General features: G+C 49.8%; 1 protein-coding gene across 3 annotated transcripts in view; it reads left to right on the forward strand.

The window, feature by feature from the left end:
• Positions 1-2,219: 2,219 nt before the first annotated feature.
• The window catches only part of GPR50 (G protein-coupled receptor 50), a 40,944-nt gene continuing 24,185 nt past the window's right edge, over positions 2,220-18,978 (forward strand). Inside the window, exons 1-2 of one of the 3 annotated variants that reach the window (XM_066202613.1) lie at positions 2,245-2,477; positions 2,824-2,910. In XM_066202613.1, the coding sequence (XP_066058710.1) occupies positions 2,303-2,477; positions 2,824-2,910 (262 nt within the window). In that variant the 5' untranslated portion in view covers positions 2,245-2,302. Of the gene's footprint in view, positions 2,478-2,823; positions 2,911-18,978 lie in introns of all 3 variants that reach the window. The other 2 variants (XM_066202614.1, XM_066202616.1) reach the window with 2 other exon arrangements.

Here is an 18,978-nt window from a genome sequence, read left to right on the forward strand (position 1 = left end):
TTCAAAGTCACGTCCCAGCTCTCCACAGCTGAAACACACCTGAGAGCATCTTATAAATGGTGCAAAACTGGCAGAGAAGAGCAGAGTGAAGGTGAAAGGTGCTGAGAGGATATGTCCAGGAGAGTTGACCTTACTCCTGTCAGCAGGTATGTCCTGAACAGAGCAGCTGAAAGTCCATGAACAAAATTATTTGGTTTATATCTGAAAATACCTGAAAATATTTTCAAAACTATGCAGAATTCAGTGCAGAGTGTCAAAAGGAAGCCAAAAGAAGCTGCATATCATGCTAAAATGCTGTCTTTAACAATTAGGGAACGCAGGATTTTGATAATTTTTCTTTAAAACCCTCTTGGGTGTTTTGGGGGTTTTTTTGTTTGTTTGTTTTTTGTTGGTTGGTTTGGGGTTTTTTGAGGGGTTTTTTTTTGTTTCTTTGTGGTTTTTTAGGGTTTGTTTTCTTTGTTTTTTGTTTGTTTTGTTTTGGGGGTTTTTGTTTGTTTGTTTTGGTTTTTGTTTTGGTTTCTTTTTTCTTTCTTTTTTTTTTTTTTTTTTCCCCAAAATTGAGTGCTCTCCAGTCACTGGGAAAATGTAAAAAGACATTTAAAGCAGGTTGTCTCAGCAAGGTTCTGAACACAGATGCAGGGCTGGCTCTGACCCTAGGCCAGCAGGCCAGGGCAGACCCTGTTTGCTGCTGCCTGTGCTCTGCTGGCAGGGAACGAGCCATCAAAGGCTTTGCTTTTCTGCTTCGTTACTGACTCACTCCACCAGGCAAGTTGTAAAACCCCCACGGCGGGTTGTGACACAACCTTAATGTTTGCTTGGACACTTTGACCTGCACACAGAGGGCTGGCTTTGGGCAGAAACCAGAGGAGGTGGCGCTGGGCAGCCTAAACATGCCCCTGCCCTCTGTCCTGCCCGTGGCTGATGCTGAGCATCTCTGCTGTGTCAGAGGTGGGGTTGTTCAGCCTGGAGAGGAGAAAGTTTCAGGGACACCTTACAGCACCTTCCAGTCCCTAAAGGGGCTACAAGAGAGCTGGAGAAGGACTTTAGACAAGGCCATGGATTGATGGAACAAGAAGGGAATGGCTTTAAACGGACAGAGGGTGGGTTTAGGTTAGATATAAGGAAGAAATTTTTGACTGTTGAGGATGATGAGGTCCCTGCCAAAGGTTGCGCAGAGCAGCTGTGGATGCTCCATCACTTGAAATGCTCCAGGCCAGGTTGGATGGGGCTCTGAGCAACCTGGTGTTCCAGAAGGTGTCCCTGCCCACTGCACAGGGAATTGGAACTGGATGATCTTTCAAGTCCTTTCCAACTCAAAATGGTTCTGCAATACCCCTATTTTCTCTTTTCTGATACCGTTTTCTAAAAGAAGCGGAGAGCTCGTGTGGTTGTGGTGTTGCAGCCACAGTCTGACCACAGTGGTTTGGTGTCTTCTTGCACATGCTGGTGGGGAATAAAGCACAAAAGGTGCCTGGAAACCCCAGCCATGGGACTGGGCTGTGGGAGCTGGGTGTCCCGACGGGGGGAGCTGGGAATCTCGACTGGGGGAGCTGGGAATCCCGGCTGACAGCTGCTTTCCTGCAGCTGAGAAGCCGCTGAGCTTACATTACTGCTGGCGCTTCTGCAGTGCACACATTACACCACGTGAAAAATTAAACCGAAAGCGAATGGTCTTATCCTGGAGTAATTACTTGAAAAACCCCCTTGTGGGGATGAGTTTGCCTTGAGGGGCGGCTGGCTGGGAGCCGAGCCTCGGGGTAGAGGGAGCCAAAGGCAGCGGGAAAGGCTTCAGCGACTCGAGGTGCGAAAGTTCGCCTCGTAACCCTGCCGAGCCCGAGGGCGGGAGCCGGGCAGCGGAGGCGAGAGGGGCCGGGTGCCGGTGCGGACGGCGGTGTGAGCGCGGGTATCGGTGCGGGTACCGCTGTCGGTCCCGGTGTCGGGCACAGTACGGGTGCGAGTGTCGGTGCGGGTGCCGGTCCCGGTGTCGGATCCAGTGCCGGTGCCCCCGGGGGCTGCGGGCCCGACGGCTCCGAGCCGCGTCCCCCTTCCCGCGGTGCCCGGCGCCGCCGCGCGGTGTCGCCATCGGCCCGGAGAGCGCTCGGTGCCCCCGGCGAGCACCGGGCACCCCCGCGGGCCCCCCCGCTCCGCCCCGGGCAGGGCGGCGGCGCCGCCGGGGAGGGGACGGCAGGGGAGGGCAGGGGGCGGCGGGCTCGCCCCGGGACGGGCCGGGGCCCGGGGGTGAGAGCCGCCGTCGGGGCGGGAGGAGGAGGAGGGGCCCCGGCGGTGGCGGGCAGAGGCGCGCATGGAGCGGCCGGGGAGCAACGGGAGCTGCCCAGGCTGCCGGCTGGAGGGGGGCCCGGCGGCGGGAGCAGCCACCGGGCTGGCGGCCGTGCTTATCTTCACCATCGTGGTGGACGTGCTGGGCAACGCGCTGGTCATCCTGTCCGTGCTGCGGAACAAGAAGCTCCGCAACGCCGGTGAGCGCGGGGCGGGCGCGGGGGGCGGGCGGAGCGGAGCGGAGCGGCCCCGCACCGCGCCGCGCCCCGGGCTCGGCGCCCCGGCCCCGCACGGCCCCGCTGCTGGCCGGGCAGGAACCCGCGGGGGGCGACCGGAGCAGAGCCGCAGGCCCGGGTTGGGGAGGGTATCTCCGCTGGCTGGGGAGCCCCGGGTGCGATGTGCCCCGGCCGGGGGCTCCGGGATGCCGGTGAGCCGGAGCAGTGCCCGCCCTCTCCGGTGAGCGGGCTGCCGGCTCCCTCTCTGCCCGTCCTGTCCCGTCCCGCTGCTGCTGCTGTCCTCCGACTTTTCGAAACTTTTGTCCCCCAGAGGCAGCTGCAAACGGAGGAGCCAGCTCAGGTAAAGCCCACGTCCCTTCAGCCGAGGCGCGCTGGGAGGAGCGGGGCAGAGGCGCAGGTGAGGACGACTCCGAGTGCCGCGTCAGGTGCTGAACGAGAGCCGCTCGGGTTTTTTAGACGAGTCCATCACAACGCTGTACACTTGCTTTTGTGTTCCAGCCTTTCAGTATTTTTATCATTAATCTGCTATGCTGAAAGCGCAGTGAAGAATTTATGTGTTTTTGTTTTGGAAGTCTGCTTTGTAGCCTCTTGTATGGACCTCCCTGATGAATTCATCTAGGAAAATAGTTAAACTGATATAATTCAATATTTTTAAGAAGGCTGTGTTATTTGAGGGTGTTAATTTCTTTCCTTCAGGGTCTTGTTATTTCAGCAAAGAAATAGAACTGGATATCAGTATTAATAGAGAACTTGTTCTGGATATAAGTTGCTCTGTAATGAGTTTCAAGTAGTCTGTGTAGTGCTGCTCAAATTGTACTGTAGAGTATGTTTTGCTGAGGACTATATCACCGTCTGCTTTTATAGAGAGAGACAAAATGACCTTCAGTTTTATAGCTTGTAAAATGGCTTTAATGAAATATCTGTGGTGTTTATGATGTGCAAGTTGCAAGTATTTTGAGATGCTGATGTCTCACTGTCCCTCTCAGTCTTCTGTAAATAAGCAGTAACTCAGGAGGGTTCGATAAAAGTACCTGATGGATAAGGCTGACGGGACAATTTCCCTCCAGTGCCTCTAACATTTGATGGCTTTATTAATGATAGAAAGCACAGAAATGGCCATTGGCTTAGGCAGGCTCTGGATGCAGTGACCTCGAATAGTGAGTTGCTTTTTAACTGGTACATAAAATGCTGCCCATAGCACCCACAGTACACAGACAGGCTGTTCTGGGTTTATGAGAAACTGCAGTATACTTGGAAAGGGTATTTGCTCTTCTCTTCAGCTTTGCTTTAATATGTGGGTGCTGCAAGCTTGTAATCAGTGGTTCTGGGGAAGAAAAAGAAGCTCCCTACCCTTCTCCCCAGGTTAACTAGCTGTTTATGTTATCTGGCTGCAAGCAGATTTGAAGCTATTAACTGCTTTTATAACCTTTCAAATCGTTGATCACTTGAATGCATTTCATGTCTTAAGACTGCCCCCACTGTGAGTTGAGTTAAAGCTCCCGTGAAAGTGAAAAAGAGCAGCTTTGTGTTGAAGCGATCACGGAGATGTTTTCCAGATCTTAGTCCTTGTCAGTAGCCTGTTGTCTGCTCTCTGTACAAGCTGTCAGCGTGTACAAATAAAGTCAAGACAAGTGCAAACAGTGCTAACCTTCCTGATTTGAGGGGACGTGGCCCTTGTTGCACACAGAACTTGAGGGTGACTAGTGGGGAACTCAGCGCGACAGACCTTGAAGCAGTGGTAAGTCCCAAACCCATCCTGTTTTGTTCACCTGAGCACTGTTCATCCTTCACCAACAGCCTAAACTGGGAATTCCTGTGCTAAACCATGGAGGGGTTCAGCAGCAGGAGGGTGAGGTGGTCAGGCCAGTGGCGGTGGTCTGATGCAGTAAAATGTCTAACCTGCATCTAAGTGTGGTCACCTTGTGTTGCTGAAAAGATCACACGTGCTTGGGGTGTTCAGGCAGTACTGCTTCTCTCTGCGTTGGGAAGTAAGCAGTCTGTCAGCCTGCCTGGACACAGGACAAAAAGTCAGGGATCTCAGCTCAGTTCATGCTCTTCCTGACATGTGAGGAGCCACGTGAAGGAAAGGGGCTCATCTGGAGCCCAGCAGCCAGATTGAAGTCCTTTGGACAAATATACCCTAAGCCAGTTCAATAAATGAAAAGGGCGCCTGTGATGGCTGTGTCAGCTCTTGCCAAACCCTGGAAGGACCAAGTCCTGCGCTTCTGGAGCAAGCTCACGCGAGGTCATCCAGCTGGAGCTAAAACTGTATTGTCAGGATAAGCTGGGTTCAGGCTGGGATGTTTCACTGGCACTGCTTCAGTAGCTGTGATGGGTGATCACTCTTGTGAGGGTTTTTGGGCCATTCCCCTGGACATTTCTGAAGAACTTGTCACTTCAGCATGCCCACAGCTACAACTGCACGTAGATACAAGAGTGTGGATGTTGGGCAGCATCTCACATCAGCATTTGCCTGGAACTGAACAAAGGCAAGGAGGTGAGTGGTGCCCGTGGGCAGAGGAAGCTGGGATTCACTGAAAGCCCCAGGGTGTGCTTTGTGCTAGACAGTTGACATCCACAGCTGACTGTTCAGCCAGTCATGCTGGAGAACTTCTGGTGTTAAACTTTCCTACAGCCAGCTGCCTGGACACTTGGAGATATTTGTGTGGTCAGAGAGGTTCAAAAAAAGCTCCAGGCTTTGGTCTGTATGTCCACAGTGCAGGGCAGTGACATGATTGAGGGTGAAGGGTGTGAGGAATAACCCTGCTCCTCTCACAGGAAAGATGTTTTTATGTCTTCATGGGAGGGGCGGAACTTTTTGGCAGCTGGAAACTTTGACAAGCCTGACCATCCTGCTTTTGCGCTGGGCGCTGGGGGAGTTGGGGAGAACTTGCTCTTTCAAGAGAAATCACACGACTTCCCTTTCCACCTGGGAAGGTGGAACGTCAGTTGACGTGCCCGGTGTTGTTACTGGAAGGCGCTCAGAGTGCTGAGCACACGTTAGGACCCAAGTGAGGAACAATGGTCGTGAGCCGTGTATAATGTGGCACGTGCAGGATCAGGACCAGCCAAAGGCTGCTGGCATGGCTGAGTTTACAGCTTTCCATTCTGGCTCTGGCCAGCTCTACAAGTGTGAAAATCAGCTCTAAAACCAGCCAATATTTTTCAATGAGTTAGCCTGCTCCCTAGGCAGAGCCTCTGGCAATTCCCTTCTCCAGTTCTTCTGAACTCGCTGCAGACTCAGGCACACAGCCCAAACATGCGTTCTCTGGAAACCCACGTCTCCCAGCATTGCTGCCTGGAGCTTTGTGTGCAGAGAGCAATTTCTGCTGCCTCACAGGCCCTTCTTGCTCTTGGGAACATCATCTCTGGGCATCCAAAACCTTTCTAGGTGCAGGCAGCACAGGTACAACTCCAACAAGGTCATTGGGCTCAACTTCTTAATCCTCTGGATATACACTCTGCTATACAACCCAAAACCTCTCTAGGGGCAGGCAGCGCAGGTACAGCTCTAACAAGGTCACTGGGCTCAACTTTTTAATCCCCTGGGTGTACACTACACACGGCTGTTTGCATAGCAGAAAGGATTTTTGTTCTTGCACTGTCACCCCGGCCGAAGCCGGGCGTCACACACAAGTCTGTATGGATCATGTCAACACGCTCACCTTTGTCAGCCAAATGCAAACTCTGAGGAGAAATACTAGATCCGTTTGACAAGCCCTGCAGACAGAAAACCGTGTGGATTAACAGGAGTTGTGTTTCCATCTCCCTGCCCTGTCGGGAGCACAGGCAGGGTGAGCAGCCTGCACTTCCCGGGTCAGCCGTTCGCCCTCTGGAAATGCTGGCACCGTGCTAAGTTTTTGTTTGCTTGAGCAGGGCTTTTTTATTTATTATTTCAAGACCTCTGGAACTTCCTGGCTGGCCTGGGACATGCTTCTGGTTTGTTTTTTTTCTTTAAAGTCAATGTTAGGAATTTGGGTGAGCTCCTTCTTGGGCTCTGAGTCCAGGTTTTCTCGGTACAGATGTGAAGGATGGTTAGCAGATGGTGCTGGGGATCTTCCCAAGTCGCTTCTCAGAGAGAGAATCTGGCTGTAGCTGAGATTTAAGTCGTCCTTACTTGCAGAGATAAAAAGTAATGCTTATACTTTCTGCATCCTCTGTATCAGGATACTTTCACTGTGTTTTTTTAGCATCAAGCCTAATGTATTGATAGATTGTTGCTTTTTTTTCGTGATAGACCTATTGACTCTAGGCGTTTTTTTTAATATCTTTTAGCTTTCTTTATAAAATGTGTCAAATTCTATGAGATTGGCTCTAATTTTGTAGTGGGTTTCTGGTGTGGGGTGTTTTTTTTCTTTTTTTTTTTAAATTTGGCTCTTGCCTTTAAAAATTCCTATTTAAAACCAAATTATTTTTTTTAGATATACTGTTGCTTTTCTTGGTGGGAAAGAGGGCTCTACTCAGGCATCTTTAAGCATCCTCCAATAAGCATTGTCACACTTACTTATATTTAGATGTTTTCTCTCCGTTATTTTTGTGTCTGATTCTTTCTAGTTTTGTGAAACTGACCTTTAGGAGATGTTGTTTTGGACCACGTTCTGTTTCCTTACCTCAGATGTAGCTGGGAACTGTGATTGGTTTTCTTCCAGCTACCGCAGGATTTCCTTGTCCTAGAAAGCTATCCATTATATGTAGGTGTTGAGATTTTATTTTTTTTTTCAGTTTTTTTTTTATTTATTTTTTTTTTTAGCACCACAAACCCTCCAGCATCTGCCATAAGCCTGAAATTACATCTCTTCTTGCTGCACATTGTGGGTAGATGCTTCAGGAGCTGCTCATCTGTTCCACTGATTCACTTGTCTACAGCAAACTCCCACCAGTGCTGCTGATGCACCCAGCCCGTGGCTCTCTGAAATGAGGGGGGGGGGGCCCTGCTGCAGGTGGCTGGGCTTTCTGGGGGGGCTCTGCTGATGGGAACAGGCTGTGTGTTGGTTAAACAGTGAGTGAGAAGGTTGCTGGCACTCCCCTTCCCCACCTGCTGGGTGCTCTGATGTGGGAAGGGTGGCACCCAGCACCCCCTTGAGCAGGGATGGGCACCTGTGACAGCAGAGGGGTGAGCTGCCGACAAATATCTCAGCTCTTGAGGGGGGCAGTCCATGCCAGTGGTTGCTTTTAGCTTCGTCACTGATGGGTTTGCCATGCCCAGCTGACTGCCGGCGCTCCCCTCCTGTGCCACCAAGGATGGGGATGGTGCCTGCAGAGTTAGTGCTGCTCTGGAGGAGCTGGCCTGGGGCTGGGGCTCAGCACAGGGAGGCCGTGGGCTCCTGGGCCGGGGCAGAGTCGTTGGAAGTGGTCTGCTGTGGGGTGTGGTGGGCTCTGGGAGCGGGAGGGCAGGTGGGGATGCGTCTGTCCCTCTGCTCCTGTGGCTCTGCCAGGTGGGGGCTGCAGGAGGTGGGAGAAGCAGGAGAGACAGTGGGATGAAACCTGGGAGAAAATCAGTTTGGATTAAGGTGAGGTGCAAACTTTAATAGGAGCATAAAGTGGAGAACAGTCTTGACCTGTCTTTTGCTAGAAGATGCCTCGCACAGTGAGACACAGAGACACGGCATTTGCTCAGGCTGTGCTGGAGCCACAGGCACAGCTCCACGGCCAAACTGATTTGGAGAGGTCTCTGATGGCATCACCTTCCCAGGTGAGGGCTGGTGAGGGCTCAGGCTGGATTCCCAGCCAGGCCCTGGCACATCCCTCCTTCCAGCAGTGCTGCTCTGGGCTCCTCCTGGGCTGTGTCAGCCACTGTCTTGCTCCAAGTGGTGGCATTTGTGGCCTCATGCTGTGCTGCTCCCATGCTGTGCTCCCAGAGCTCTGGAGGAAGCAGCAGCTCACTCAGGCTTTGAGCAGCTCCTAAGTTGCTTTGTAGCACACTAGCTTCAGAAATATTTCTAAATCGGTCCTTCAAGCATCTCCATTGGGGTTCCCAAGGGGATTCCACCCCATCAACTCTGTGAGGTCAAAGCTTCCAATATTTGGGTTTGCATTTTTTTTTTTCTTTTCTATTTTTTTTTTTTCAGGGAAAAAAGCCTTTATGTAGATGCGAGTATTTTTAGGAACGCCGGACCTCAGGAGCCCCTTTGTGAAACTCAGTGTAACTCCCAGCAGAACTTTTTTTTGCTCCTCCCACTCCCAAACCTCAGTTTGGAGCAGGACTTGAACACAGCGCTGGAAGTCATGGGTGTGTGGCTGGGGAGTGGATTCGAAGCACTGTTAGTCACTCAGTAAGTCAGCAGCGCTCAGCGTGCACTTCAGGTGTACCAGTGGTTTGGGAGGCAGATGGTATGTGGTCAAGTGATAAATACGTGATTTGAGAGGAATTGTTGTGGTTTGATGCTGGCCCGATGCCAGGCACCCACGAGAGTCTTTTGCTCACCCTCCCCTGCTACAGCTGGGCAGCGGAGAGAGAGAGAAAAAAAATAAATTAACGAACAGTTAATGAGTGAGATAAGCAGTGGGAGAAACACTTCAAGGACAAACCAGGCTCAACTTATGTTTGCAAAGTGTTATTACTAACGGAGTCACAGGAGGATAATGAGAAGTAAAACAAGTCTTTAAAACACCTTTTCCCCCCCAGCCTCTCCCTCCTTCCCACTGACAGGGCAGGGGGGTTTGGGTCAGTACATCACTGAGGTTTTCTTCTGCCGCTCTGGGAGAGGAGCCCCTGCCCTGTGAGGCTGTGGGGTCCCTCCCGTGGGCGACAGTTCTCTGTGAACTGCCCCAGCCTGGGTCCCCTCCCATGAGCAGCAGCCCCAGCACACCTGCTGCAACCCCCCCATGGGCACAGAGTCCTCCCAAAACTGCTGCAGTGTGGGTCTCTCCTTCCATGGGGTGCAGTCCTGGAAGGAAAAGGCTGCTCCAGCCTGGGAGCAGGGCCCTCTCTCTCCACTGGGTCTCCTACTGGATCCTCCAGGCATCACCTGCTCCGGCCTGGGCAACTCCTCTGTTGGTGGATCCCTGTCTGCCATGGATCCCCTGCGGCCAAAAACCAGGCTGTGCAAAACCAATACAGCAATGAATCAGGTTTCCACTAGAAACAGTAATTCTGGCATTTCTGAACCGAGGAGTAATTGTCTTTGCAGCGTTTGACAAAAGTTCTGTTACACATGTAGGTCTCTATACAGTTACCTACAAATTAGTGGAAACAAAAAATCCTATTATTAGGAAGATTTGTGTATTCTATTGTTTAAAATGTCACCCAGATGGCCACTCTATGGACAAGAGAGTTCAGCACAGGTCTGAGTTTCTGTTCTCCCTTTCTCAATCCCTGCAAGCCCCAGTGCCCTTCCCTGGCTCTCTAGCAAAGGCTCTTCTTTCCTTTTCAGCCCCAAAGAGACTTGCTGCCCAAGGACTTGATGTTCCTAAATGATCTGGAGAGCCAAGTACTGGCAGAGATAATGGTAAATAATTAATTGCCTCACAGACAGTCCTTCAATGTGAGCTGGAACGTGTTTCAGGAAGAGGGAAGGTGGGCATACGTGCTCCAAGTAACTGTTCCCTGTGATTAATTAAAAGGCTTAGAAAGACAACTGTCATGTCATGGCCTGTAAATAAGATGGAAATTAATTCAGAGATGGGCTTTGTATGCTTTTCTCTCTCTTTTTTTTTTTTTTCCATTTAGTTTGCATTTTGTTGTTTGCATTTTGTTTGCTTTTGTCTCTCTGTGCAGGATGTTTAATTCCTTTCAAGTCTGTCCCACAGCAGAGAGAAGGGCTGCAGGAGGACAGGACAGGACAATCCTTAGGAGAAGGCTGTGCCATGGTCCTGTGACAGTCATGTCTGCTACAGCCCCAGTCTGATGGGACTGCTTTTTCTGGAGGATGTAAAAGGAAACCTGTGGTGTAGCTTTCCCACGTTTGACCCTCCTCATTCCTGAGAACTGGAATGAAGATCAGTGAGTCCCTGTCTCACCATCCCCTCGATGCCTTATGTTGAGAGACCTCAGATGTTGCTTTGTTGAACAATCCCCAGCATCACCTTCAGGTGTGATGTTGACAAATGCTGTAGGGGACAGTCTGTAGGGGACTGAGGTCCAGCAGCCCAGAGTCCCACCTGCCCTGAACCTGCCCTGCTTATCCTTTGACATGGATGCAATGCCTCTGGGCCTGGGGCGGGAGCGTGCACGGAGGGTGAGGGAGGAGGGGGATAAATGGGAATGCTAATGGATTGGTGAGAATCTGGCCACGATTGTGATGGGATGGACCAAGCACAGCAAAAGCGACCCAGGGTGGCCAGTGGGATACTCAGACCGAGCTGCACCTCTTCCCCATCCTGAGAAAAGGTGGGGAGAGCTGGCAGCTCCTGTTGCAGACATTCGTGTTTTGCAGTAAGGGTGGGTGGCTCCTGGTGTTTTCTAGGAGCAAACCCCAGCCCTGTGGTGCTGAGCAGGCACACGTCCTGCAGTTCCCCTGGGCTCTGGGAGCTGTAACTGAAAATGGAGTTTAACATATTTTGCCTTACTCTTGGCCCGTTGTCTGGCCTTCAGATCTCAGCTGTGAGCTTTATTTCTGCAGATAGTGCAGCAGAAAACAGATCAAATTTTATCTTAATGGGATGGGTGAAATCCACAGCAGAGTTGCATTTGGATGCATTAGGAAATGGAGCCCTGGCCTGTGCTGCCCCAGGGGACGCTGCCTGACAGCCAGGTGGGAGGGAGCGGCCTCCCTGCATGAGCCAGGATGGGGGCACAGGGCTCCTCTGGTGGCTTTAGCTCTGTCCTACTTGTCAGGAGATTCAGAAGGAGCAGTTTAGGAAAAGGAGATGTTTTCCAGGTGGTGCAGGATTTTCCAATGACTTGTGCAGAGTAACTAACTTCCTTTCCTGCGTGCCGCAGGGTGAGACCCTGTTCCTTTAGGTGATCACTGCGGCTTAAGCTATCCCTGGACCTGCATCCAAACACGGCATAGGAGGGTTTGTGCAGCGAGCAGCAGGTAGAGAACACAAGAGGAAGTAGAAGTTTGGAGTCCTGGTGCCTGGGTGTGGATTTGGGCTCTGCATTTAGGGTAGAACTACTGAAAACCGAGAGATGCTGGTTTGTGCTCGGGGCTGATTCTCCTGCACCCACCCAATCCACCTGCTTGTCTCCTGCCTGCATCTGCAGCCCAGTTTCAACGGCAAAAGCAATCCGGATCTCACTGTGCCGTTTCTTTTGGCCCTCAGGCCCACCTGCAGGCTGCTGAAACACCCCTGCCCAGCCTTTTTTAGTGCCTTGCATTGGCCCTCCCAATGCATTCGTCAGCACTCAGCTTTGGGGCTTCCACAGGCTGATGGAGGATCCCTGGATCATAGGAGAGCAGGAAGGATCCAGGCTTGGCTGGTGAGGGAAGAGCTGATGGGAACTGGGTTTTTAAGGCACACTGCTGGAGGAGGGAGGCGTGTGAGGCTCCTGCTCGTGTCCCTGAGGGAGCAGTGGGACAGGGATGGCAGCGTGGTGGCACTTCCCCTGTCCTTGCTGTCAGTTTTTCTTGGCCGGTTTCTAGGAAAATGGATTATACCACATGCGAAATATTCACTACTGGATTTAATAATATTTCAAAAATAACTTAAATGTATTTCTTTCAGAAATGGTATTCCGTGGAAACCCTCTCTGTTTATCCGCTGGCATTGCCAAGCACGTACTCCAAAGCCAACACCCACGCAAATCATTGCTTTTTTAAACAGAATGGGAGAACAATGGCCTGTGTCATTAGCCTGGCCCCGTGCTGTCTGAGGACAAGGGCTGTGCTTAGTGTCATTCCCTACCTGCAGCTTTTCCCTGGAATTGTCTGGGTCATATCTCTGTGTTGGCACAACCAGAGGTGCCTCAGGGAGCAGAGCAGGGCTGAATGGCTGGGCAGCCTCCCCCTACTACTACACCTTTGCCAGCTGGGTTTGTTCTTCAGCCTCAGGACCTCTAGAGACAGTTCTTCAGCCTCTGCGTGTCCTCCCTCCTCATCTTTGAGGTGCTCTGGAGCTTTCTGAACAGTGTCTCAGTTGTGGAGTGCTGGGGAGGTGGTGGAGATCTCTCAGCTCTTCTCTGCAGGGCTGAGATGGGCCAGCCCAAATAACAGCAAACCCCAGGCCCTGTGACTGATTGCCCAGCCTTACAGCACCCCCAGGACAGTCCTGTGGCTTCTCTGTGTGTTCAGGGAGGAGGTCAGAGCTGAAATTCAGGAAGAGTTTGGCCAGTGGTACCGTGAAGATGGGGGCATAAAGTGCATTACCTATACCTCAGGTGTAGTAAACACCCTTTCCAATTCCTGGTACAGAGATTGAAAGCAAGTCATGACAACATAGAATATTCCTTGAAGAGGTTTCCAGTAGCATTTGGAGTAGCCTGGAGTTGCCTAAGTTAGTATTCCTGCTTTTCTCTCAAGCCTTGGATGTTGCAGGATGGGGCACCTACCACCTCTCTGAGCAAACCGTACCAGTGGCTCACCATCCTCATTGTAAAAAACTTTTTCCTAATATTTAATCTAAATCTACCCCATTTTAATTTAAACCCATTACCCCTTGGTCCCAGTGCAACAGCCCTTGCTAAAATGTCTGTTCCCCATCTTTCTTACAGGAAAGAAAGATGAAAGAGATCTTTCATCTCTTTAATTACTAGAGGATGCTGTAAGGTCTCCCTGGAACCTTCTCCAGACTGAGCACCCCCAACTCTCTCAGCCTTTCCTTCATAGGAAAGGTGTTCCAAAATGAAGATGAGTTGAAGAGTTAGCTCTCCTCTGCTTCCCATCACTAGTTCTGCCTGTTTTCTTTCTGGCCTTTCCAAAAACATTCGCAGTTTTCTGTGCTCTGCTTTGCGGGGAGAAATTAAGCTAGAATGGAGCATACTGGTGCCTTTATGGAGAAGGTCATGTTGTCAAGGCAGAGAGATATCTTGGCTGTTTCAAGGGAAGAGTAGAAATGAAAAAAAAAAATTTTCTACTGTGCCTAAGATGTGAGCATTAAGTCAGTGGTGAGCTCTGCCGTCATGGCTTGTGTCTTAAACAGTCTTTCTGCTAATCAAAAGTGATTAGTCGAAGTTAATTGGACTAAGTGGAAAGCTTGCTGACAAAACACTTCAGGAGTAGGTGTAGCTGATGGGCACCAAAATGGTCAGACGTGACAGTATGGATTGCAAACTCTGCCTCTGCCGTGCTCATCCGTGGGAGTTTCTGTAGGGAAGGCAGGAGTGTGGTGTGAGGACTTGCAGAAAGACACAGGTGTGGTGGGAGAAGGAGGGGCACGTGTGATGGGAACAGGATGGAGGCTTGTGGTGAGAGGCTGCTGAGTGAATCCCTGCCTTGGAAGAGGCAGTCCTGTGTGCTGAGAGTTGCTACCACGGCCAGCAGTCAGAGCAAGGAGGAGCAGCAGGAGTCACAGCTCTGCTGTCCCTGGCAAGGCACGAGTTTGCAGCTCCTGCCGATGTTCCCCCTGCATTCCTTTGGAGCCAGAGCAGTCCAGCAAACCCAGCCTGCTGGAAGGTGCCCGACTTCAGGTCACTTCTCACCTAGGTTAGGAGGATTGAACATCTCTGGCACATGTCCTGGTCTTCTGGTCCTTCAGGGGCGGAATTAGAGAATGCTTTGTTCTGGAAGGGATTTTAAAGATGATCTCATTCCAACCCCACTGGCACTGGCGTTATCCTCATAGGAAAACAGAGAATTTGTAAGGCAGTGCACTCTTGTTCCTGACTGACGCTGATGAGCCAGTTCCTAATGACCCAGGACCTTGCTGGGGCTCGAGGGGGGCCCTGTTTTCAGAGCAGCTGCAGTGAACAAAGCAAAACAAATTCCCTGCCTGGTCTAGACTCGCAGGGAAAGGTGAGGCAATGCTGTCTGCCAGCACCTTGCTCTGAGTCCTTCCAAAAAGCAAGTCAGGACAGAAAAGCTGGGAACTGACTCGAAGGAAAACCTAGGTGGGAAAACCAGGGTTTCCCATGCAAGGTGATGAGGACCTAAAACTGACTTGCCTAATTAAGACAACAGACTAATTAGCCAATGCGAGAAATCTTTCCAGTGTGGATGTACCATTGGAAGCCGTTAATTAAAAGTCTTGCTAAATCCCAGACTAGACGAAGCCTTTGATAATGGAGTGCAAGAGGAAGAAATAGTCAGCCCCGTGTCCCTTCGCGCACACACAGCCTTCTCCATGGAGTCTTTAAAATAATAAATTTGCTTTGGAATAAATTATACAGATATGGAAACAGAGCAGTGGGGAAGCAACAAACAGGGCTTACAAGGAGCTAGACTGTTTCAATCTTGCTGTGGCAGCATCTGTTCTTCCTTACTGGTATTTTGACTCCAGTTCTCTCATTTATTATTTCCTTTTTGAGACAAATTCCTCCCAGGAGAGGCTGGATTTCTCCTGATTGATCGCTGGCATTACAAAACCAGTTGCTGGGCTGTTCCCATTGCTTTCACAGACCAGCCTTTTACAGTTTCCCCTTACCTTTAAAAGTGATCCTTTTAATCATTAGTAACAAATGTGTAAAGGTACAAATTTTTCCTTCCACGTGGAATGAAGATAAACGATCCCCCTCTGACACCTTTCTCCTGGAATGTTATCCTGGTTGGTAATCAACTCTTCTATTTTTTTCTCTGCCCTGGTATTTTAAATGAGTTTCAGTTCCTGGTAGTCAACAAAACTCTCTATGGCCTGGCCTGCCGGAGAACTTGAGAGGGATTTTTTACAGGGGCTGTAAAGGCAGAAGGGCTTCATGGTGGCAGAAGGCTGGTTTAGATGAGATATTGAGACAAAATTCTTCACTCTGAGGGTGCTGAGACACTGGCACAGGTTACCCAGAGAAGCTGTGGATGCCCCATCCCTGGAACTGTTCAAGGCCAGTTTGGACTTGGCTTGGAGCAACCTGGTCTAGAGGAAGATGTCCCTGCCTGGGGAGTTGTTGTGTCAAGCCCTTGGCCACAAGCTTTCCTTAGCTGGGCTAAAATTGTCCCCAGATTTTGTCCCTGGAACGGGAGGACAGAGCATGTCAATGAAGGGGAAGTGCTGAGCAGCCCTTTGTTGAGTTTAACTTTCTGCTGTGGACATGTAAAACAAATTCATTTGAAAACAGAAAGCTGAATGGTTTTTCTGCACTGTGTTGTTCTAGAAAAGCTTTTCTTTTTTTAAAGAAGAACAGGCAGGGAAGCCAATTCCTGCTAAGCATTCATTTTGTGTTTGTCCTTTCACACACTCTTTCTTCTCTAATTCTGCTGAGACTGATCTTTCACCAGGAAACGAGGAGGGCTGGGGAAAGATGCTCTGTGTGGGGCATCTAAATGCACTTGGTTGCTGACTGCAGGATGGGCGAGGATGGCAGCACAGAAAAGCACCTGGCTTTGCACTTCTTCGGAAACCAGTGGCCCTTTCTGCTCTGAGGGATCTGTTTTAACTCCTGGACTTTCTTGAAAGCAGGGTTGTCAGTGTGTGCTGAATCCTCTTTAAAGTGGCTGGGTTGGATTTGGATTGGCAGCTCCCTAAGTGCTGTGAGTAGCTGGTGGTCCAGCTGTATTTGCAGTGGCATCCTGGCAGCAGTGCCACAGCTCTGAGCTGCCACACCAGCAGGGACTGCAGCAGGGCTTGGCAGCTCCCTGTTGGGAACAAAGGACACGGTTTTGTGTCTCTGTGTGGAGTATTGAGTGCCTGTCCTGTTCCCCCACTGCGCTGAGTGCTCCTGGGGGCAGGAGAGGGAGGGGGCAAACAGAGTGGATTCAGGAGAGAGAATGACTCCACTCATCCTAGAGCTCAAAGCAGAATTGGAAAATCTCCAAGATCACTGAGTCCTGCCATTAACCTAACACTGCCAGGTCCATCATTAATCCTGCCCCTAAGTGTCACATCTACACATTTTTTGAACGTTTCCACCAGCCTCGCTGCCCTTCTTTGGACACAAATCACTTGAGCATTACTTGAACAAGTGCTTGGACAGCTCTGCTCTAATAGGAAGATAGATATTTTGCAATCATGCTAAAACAAGGCTGTATAAAAGTCTTCTGATTTTGGACCTTTTGTCCTGACTGGTGCCAGCTTTGAAGGTGAGGTCTCTACTGAAGTGGCCTTGAAGTGGCACGGGAATAGAACAGGAGAAGCTGTTTTGTGGAAGTTCCCTGTGGTGTTGGTAAAAGGACAGTCTGAAGTTGAAGTGTCCTTCAGTGGCAAAAGAGATGAAAGGAGCTTTGGCTTGGACACAGCCCCTTTCTTATGCCTCAGCCTGTGATCTCTGTGGCTGTGTGCTTGTCCAAAATGGTTTTCAGTTTCCCGTTGTGGAGGGTGTGAGTGGTTAGAAAGCCCTTGTGCTGGCTTTCTGGGCAGCTGTGGACAAACCCCAATGCTACTGATATCCCTCCCACAAAACTGAGCCTGGTGATGTTTATTCTTATCTTTCACCCTTGAGAAAGGAAGACAGAAGATGTGATTTCTTTAGGATGGTGAGCAGAGCCTCCTTTCCAGGGGACTGCTGACCAGTACCCTTCAGACAGACTGTGTGCTGCTTCCTCTGTCCTAGTCAAGGAGATTTTTAGAGCTGTGGTACCTGATAGAAGCTGTGTTTTTGTCCATCTGTCCTGGTTTCAGCTGGGATGGAGTCAGTTTTCTTCTTAGTACCTGGTACAGTGCTGGTTTTGGATTTAGGGTGAGAATAGTGTTGATACCACACTGATGTTTTAGTTGTTGCTAAGTTTGAGTTAGTGTTTACACTAACTCAAGGACTTTTCAGCTGCCCTGCCAGCAAGGGGGGCACAAGGAGCTGGAAGGGGACACAGCCAGGACAGGTGACCCCAACTGACCAAAGGGGTATTCCAGCCTGTATGGTGTCATGCTCAGCCTGTAAGTTATGGGGGAAGCTGGGGCTGCTGCCCAGGGACCAGCTGGGCATCAGTTTTGTCAGGCGGTGAGCAATTGCATTGTGCATCACTTGTTTTGCACATTCTGATTCTATTATTATTATTACTTCCCTTCCATTTCTGTGCTATTAAACTGTCTTTTTTTCTCAACACACGAACTTTACCTCTGCCCCCTCCATTCACTCTCCCGTTCCACTGAAGGAGATTAGTGAGCAGCTGTGTGGTGTTTAGTTACTTGCTGAGGTAAACCATGACACCGTCCCATCATCTGGTTTACTTTATTTCTGTCACAAGTGTCCAGTGTGCATTTTAAGAGCTGCACCAGGGATAATGCTTCTTCCTTGTGAGAAGTGCTGCTGGTAGGATGCGGGACCTGTAGATCACCTGCCTGCGGAGCCATAGTTTCCCCTCACATTGTATTAGTTTCTTCGTCTCAGTCCTTCTCCCCTCATCTAAAATTATTTTCGCTTTTAAGTGCATTTCCATGCTGTGGAAAGCTACTGACATTCAGAAACTCTCAACCTCTACCACCAAGAGCACAATTCTCCTGCATTTTCTATCAAAAAGTGTATTACAACTCATCAGCCCGGTAACACCTAAGTTTCCAAATGCTTATGGGTTGTTTAAATACATTAAGTCTGTGAATTCAAAAGAAAGAGATCTGCTAATGCATCACATCTGTTCCTTATGCCTCTTGCACTTCCCTGCCTTCCTCACAGTCCTGCTGAATTAATTCTTTCAGGGACTAACAGTGTCTGCCTGTAATTGTGTTGGGAGTATCTTAAAGAAGTAAGAAGGCAGATAAAATTCAAAGCAGGACAAGGCAGTCGTCATACAGATTTTGAAAGTGCTGCAAGATTGTGCTTTGAAGAGATCAAGCACCTCTGCTTTTGCCCTTTCCCTTCTGTCTGGGTAGTAAATGACCTGCATTCAAACAGTTTAGCAGAACAACAAAACACAGTTTTAAACAACAAAACACAGCTAGTTTTAGGCAGCAAAAAGACAGGAATAGAGCCAAGAGGAGCCCGAAATTAATTTGTGAAGCAGCTCGCTGCCTTCTGACTTAAGAGCTGTGTTCTGAATGATTGCTCGGAAACATAAGCCTTTGTCCATGTGAATGGATTTATGTAGGGTTTAGAAGGAAAGGGTGAGATCGAGTCTGGTGTTTAGGTTTGCCTGCCCTTAGTCTTCATCTCAGTCCCCCTCTCCTGAGACACTCCCATGGGAGGAGGCCAAGACAGTTTCACTCTGGGAAGAATTGTAAAGCCAGTGAGCTGAGTTTCACATATTTGCTCTCTTCTGCCAGTCTTCTTCCTTAATCTCTGAATATCTCCATGCACAATCTCGTCTGTAATTACAGCCGCATTGGCACCTGAGAGTGTGATACCTATTAATTACTCACCTAATATTTATTTATCCATATGGCTTTCACTGTCTTTCATCTACGTTGAAACCCAAAGCTTTATTTTCAATTGTTCAAAGCCAAGTGCTTTAAAACACACACAAAACCAACCCTATGGCTTTGTCTAATTCCTGTTTGATTTAGGTTCTAGCTTTTCACACCATTCAGAAAAAAAAGGTTGTAAAACAGGCAATGCCTGTTAACATAC

This window comes from Chamaea fasciata, unplaced genomic scaffold, assembly GCF_029207755.1.
Source record: "Chamaea fasciata isolate MVZ Bird 193981 ecotype frontalis unplaced genomic scaffold, bChaFas1.0.hap1 SCAF_22, whole genome shotgun sequence".
NCBI classification, from domain to species: Eukaryota; Metazoa; Chordata; class Aves; order Passeriformes; family Sylviidae; genus Chamaea; species Chamaea fasciata.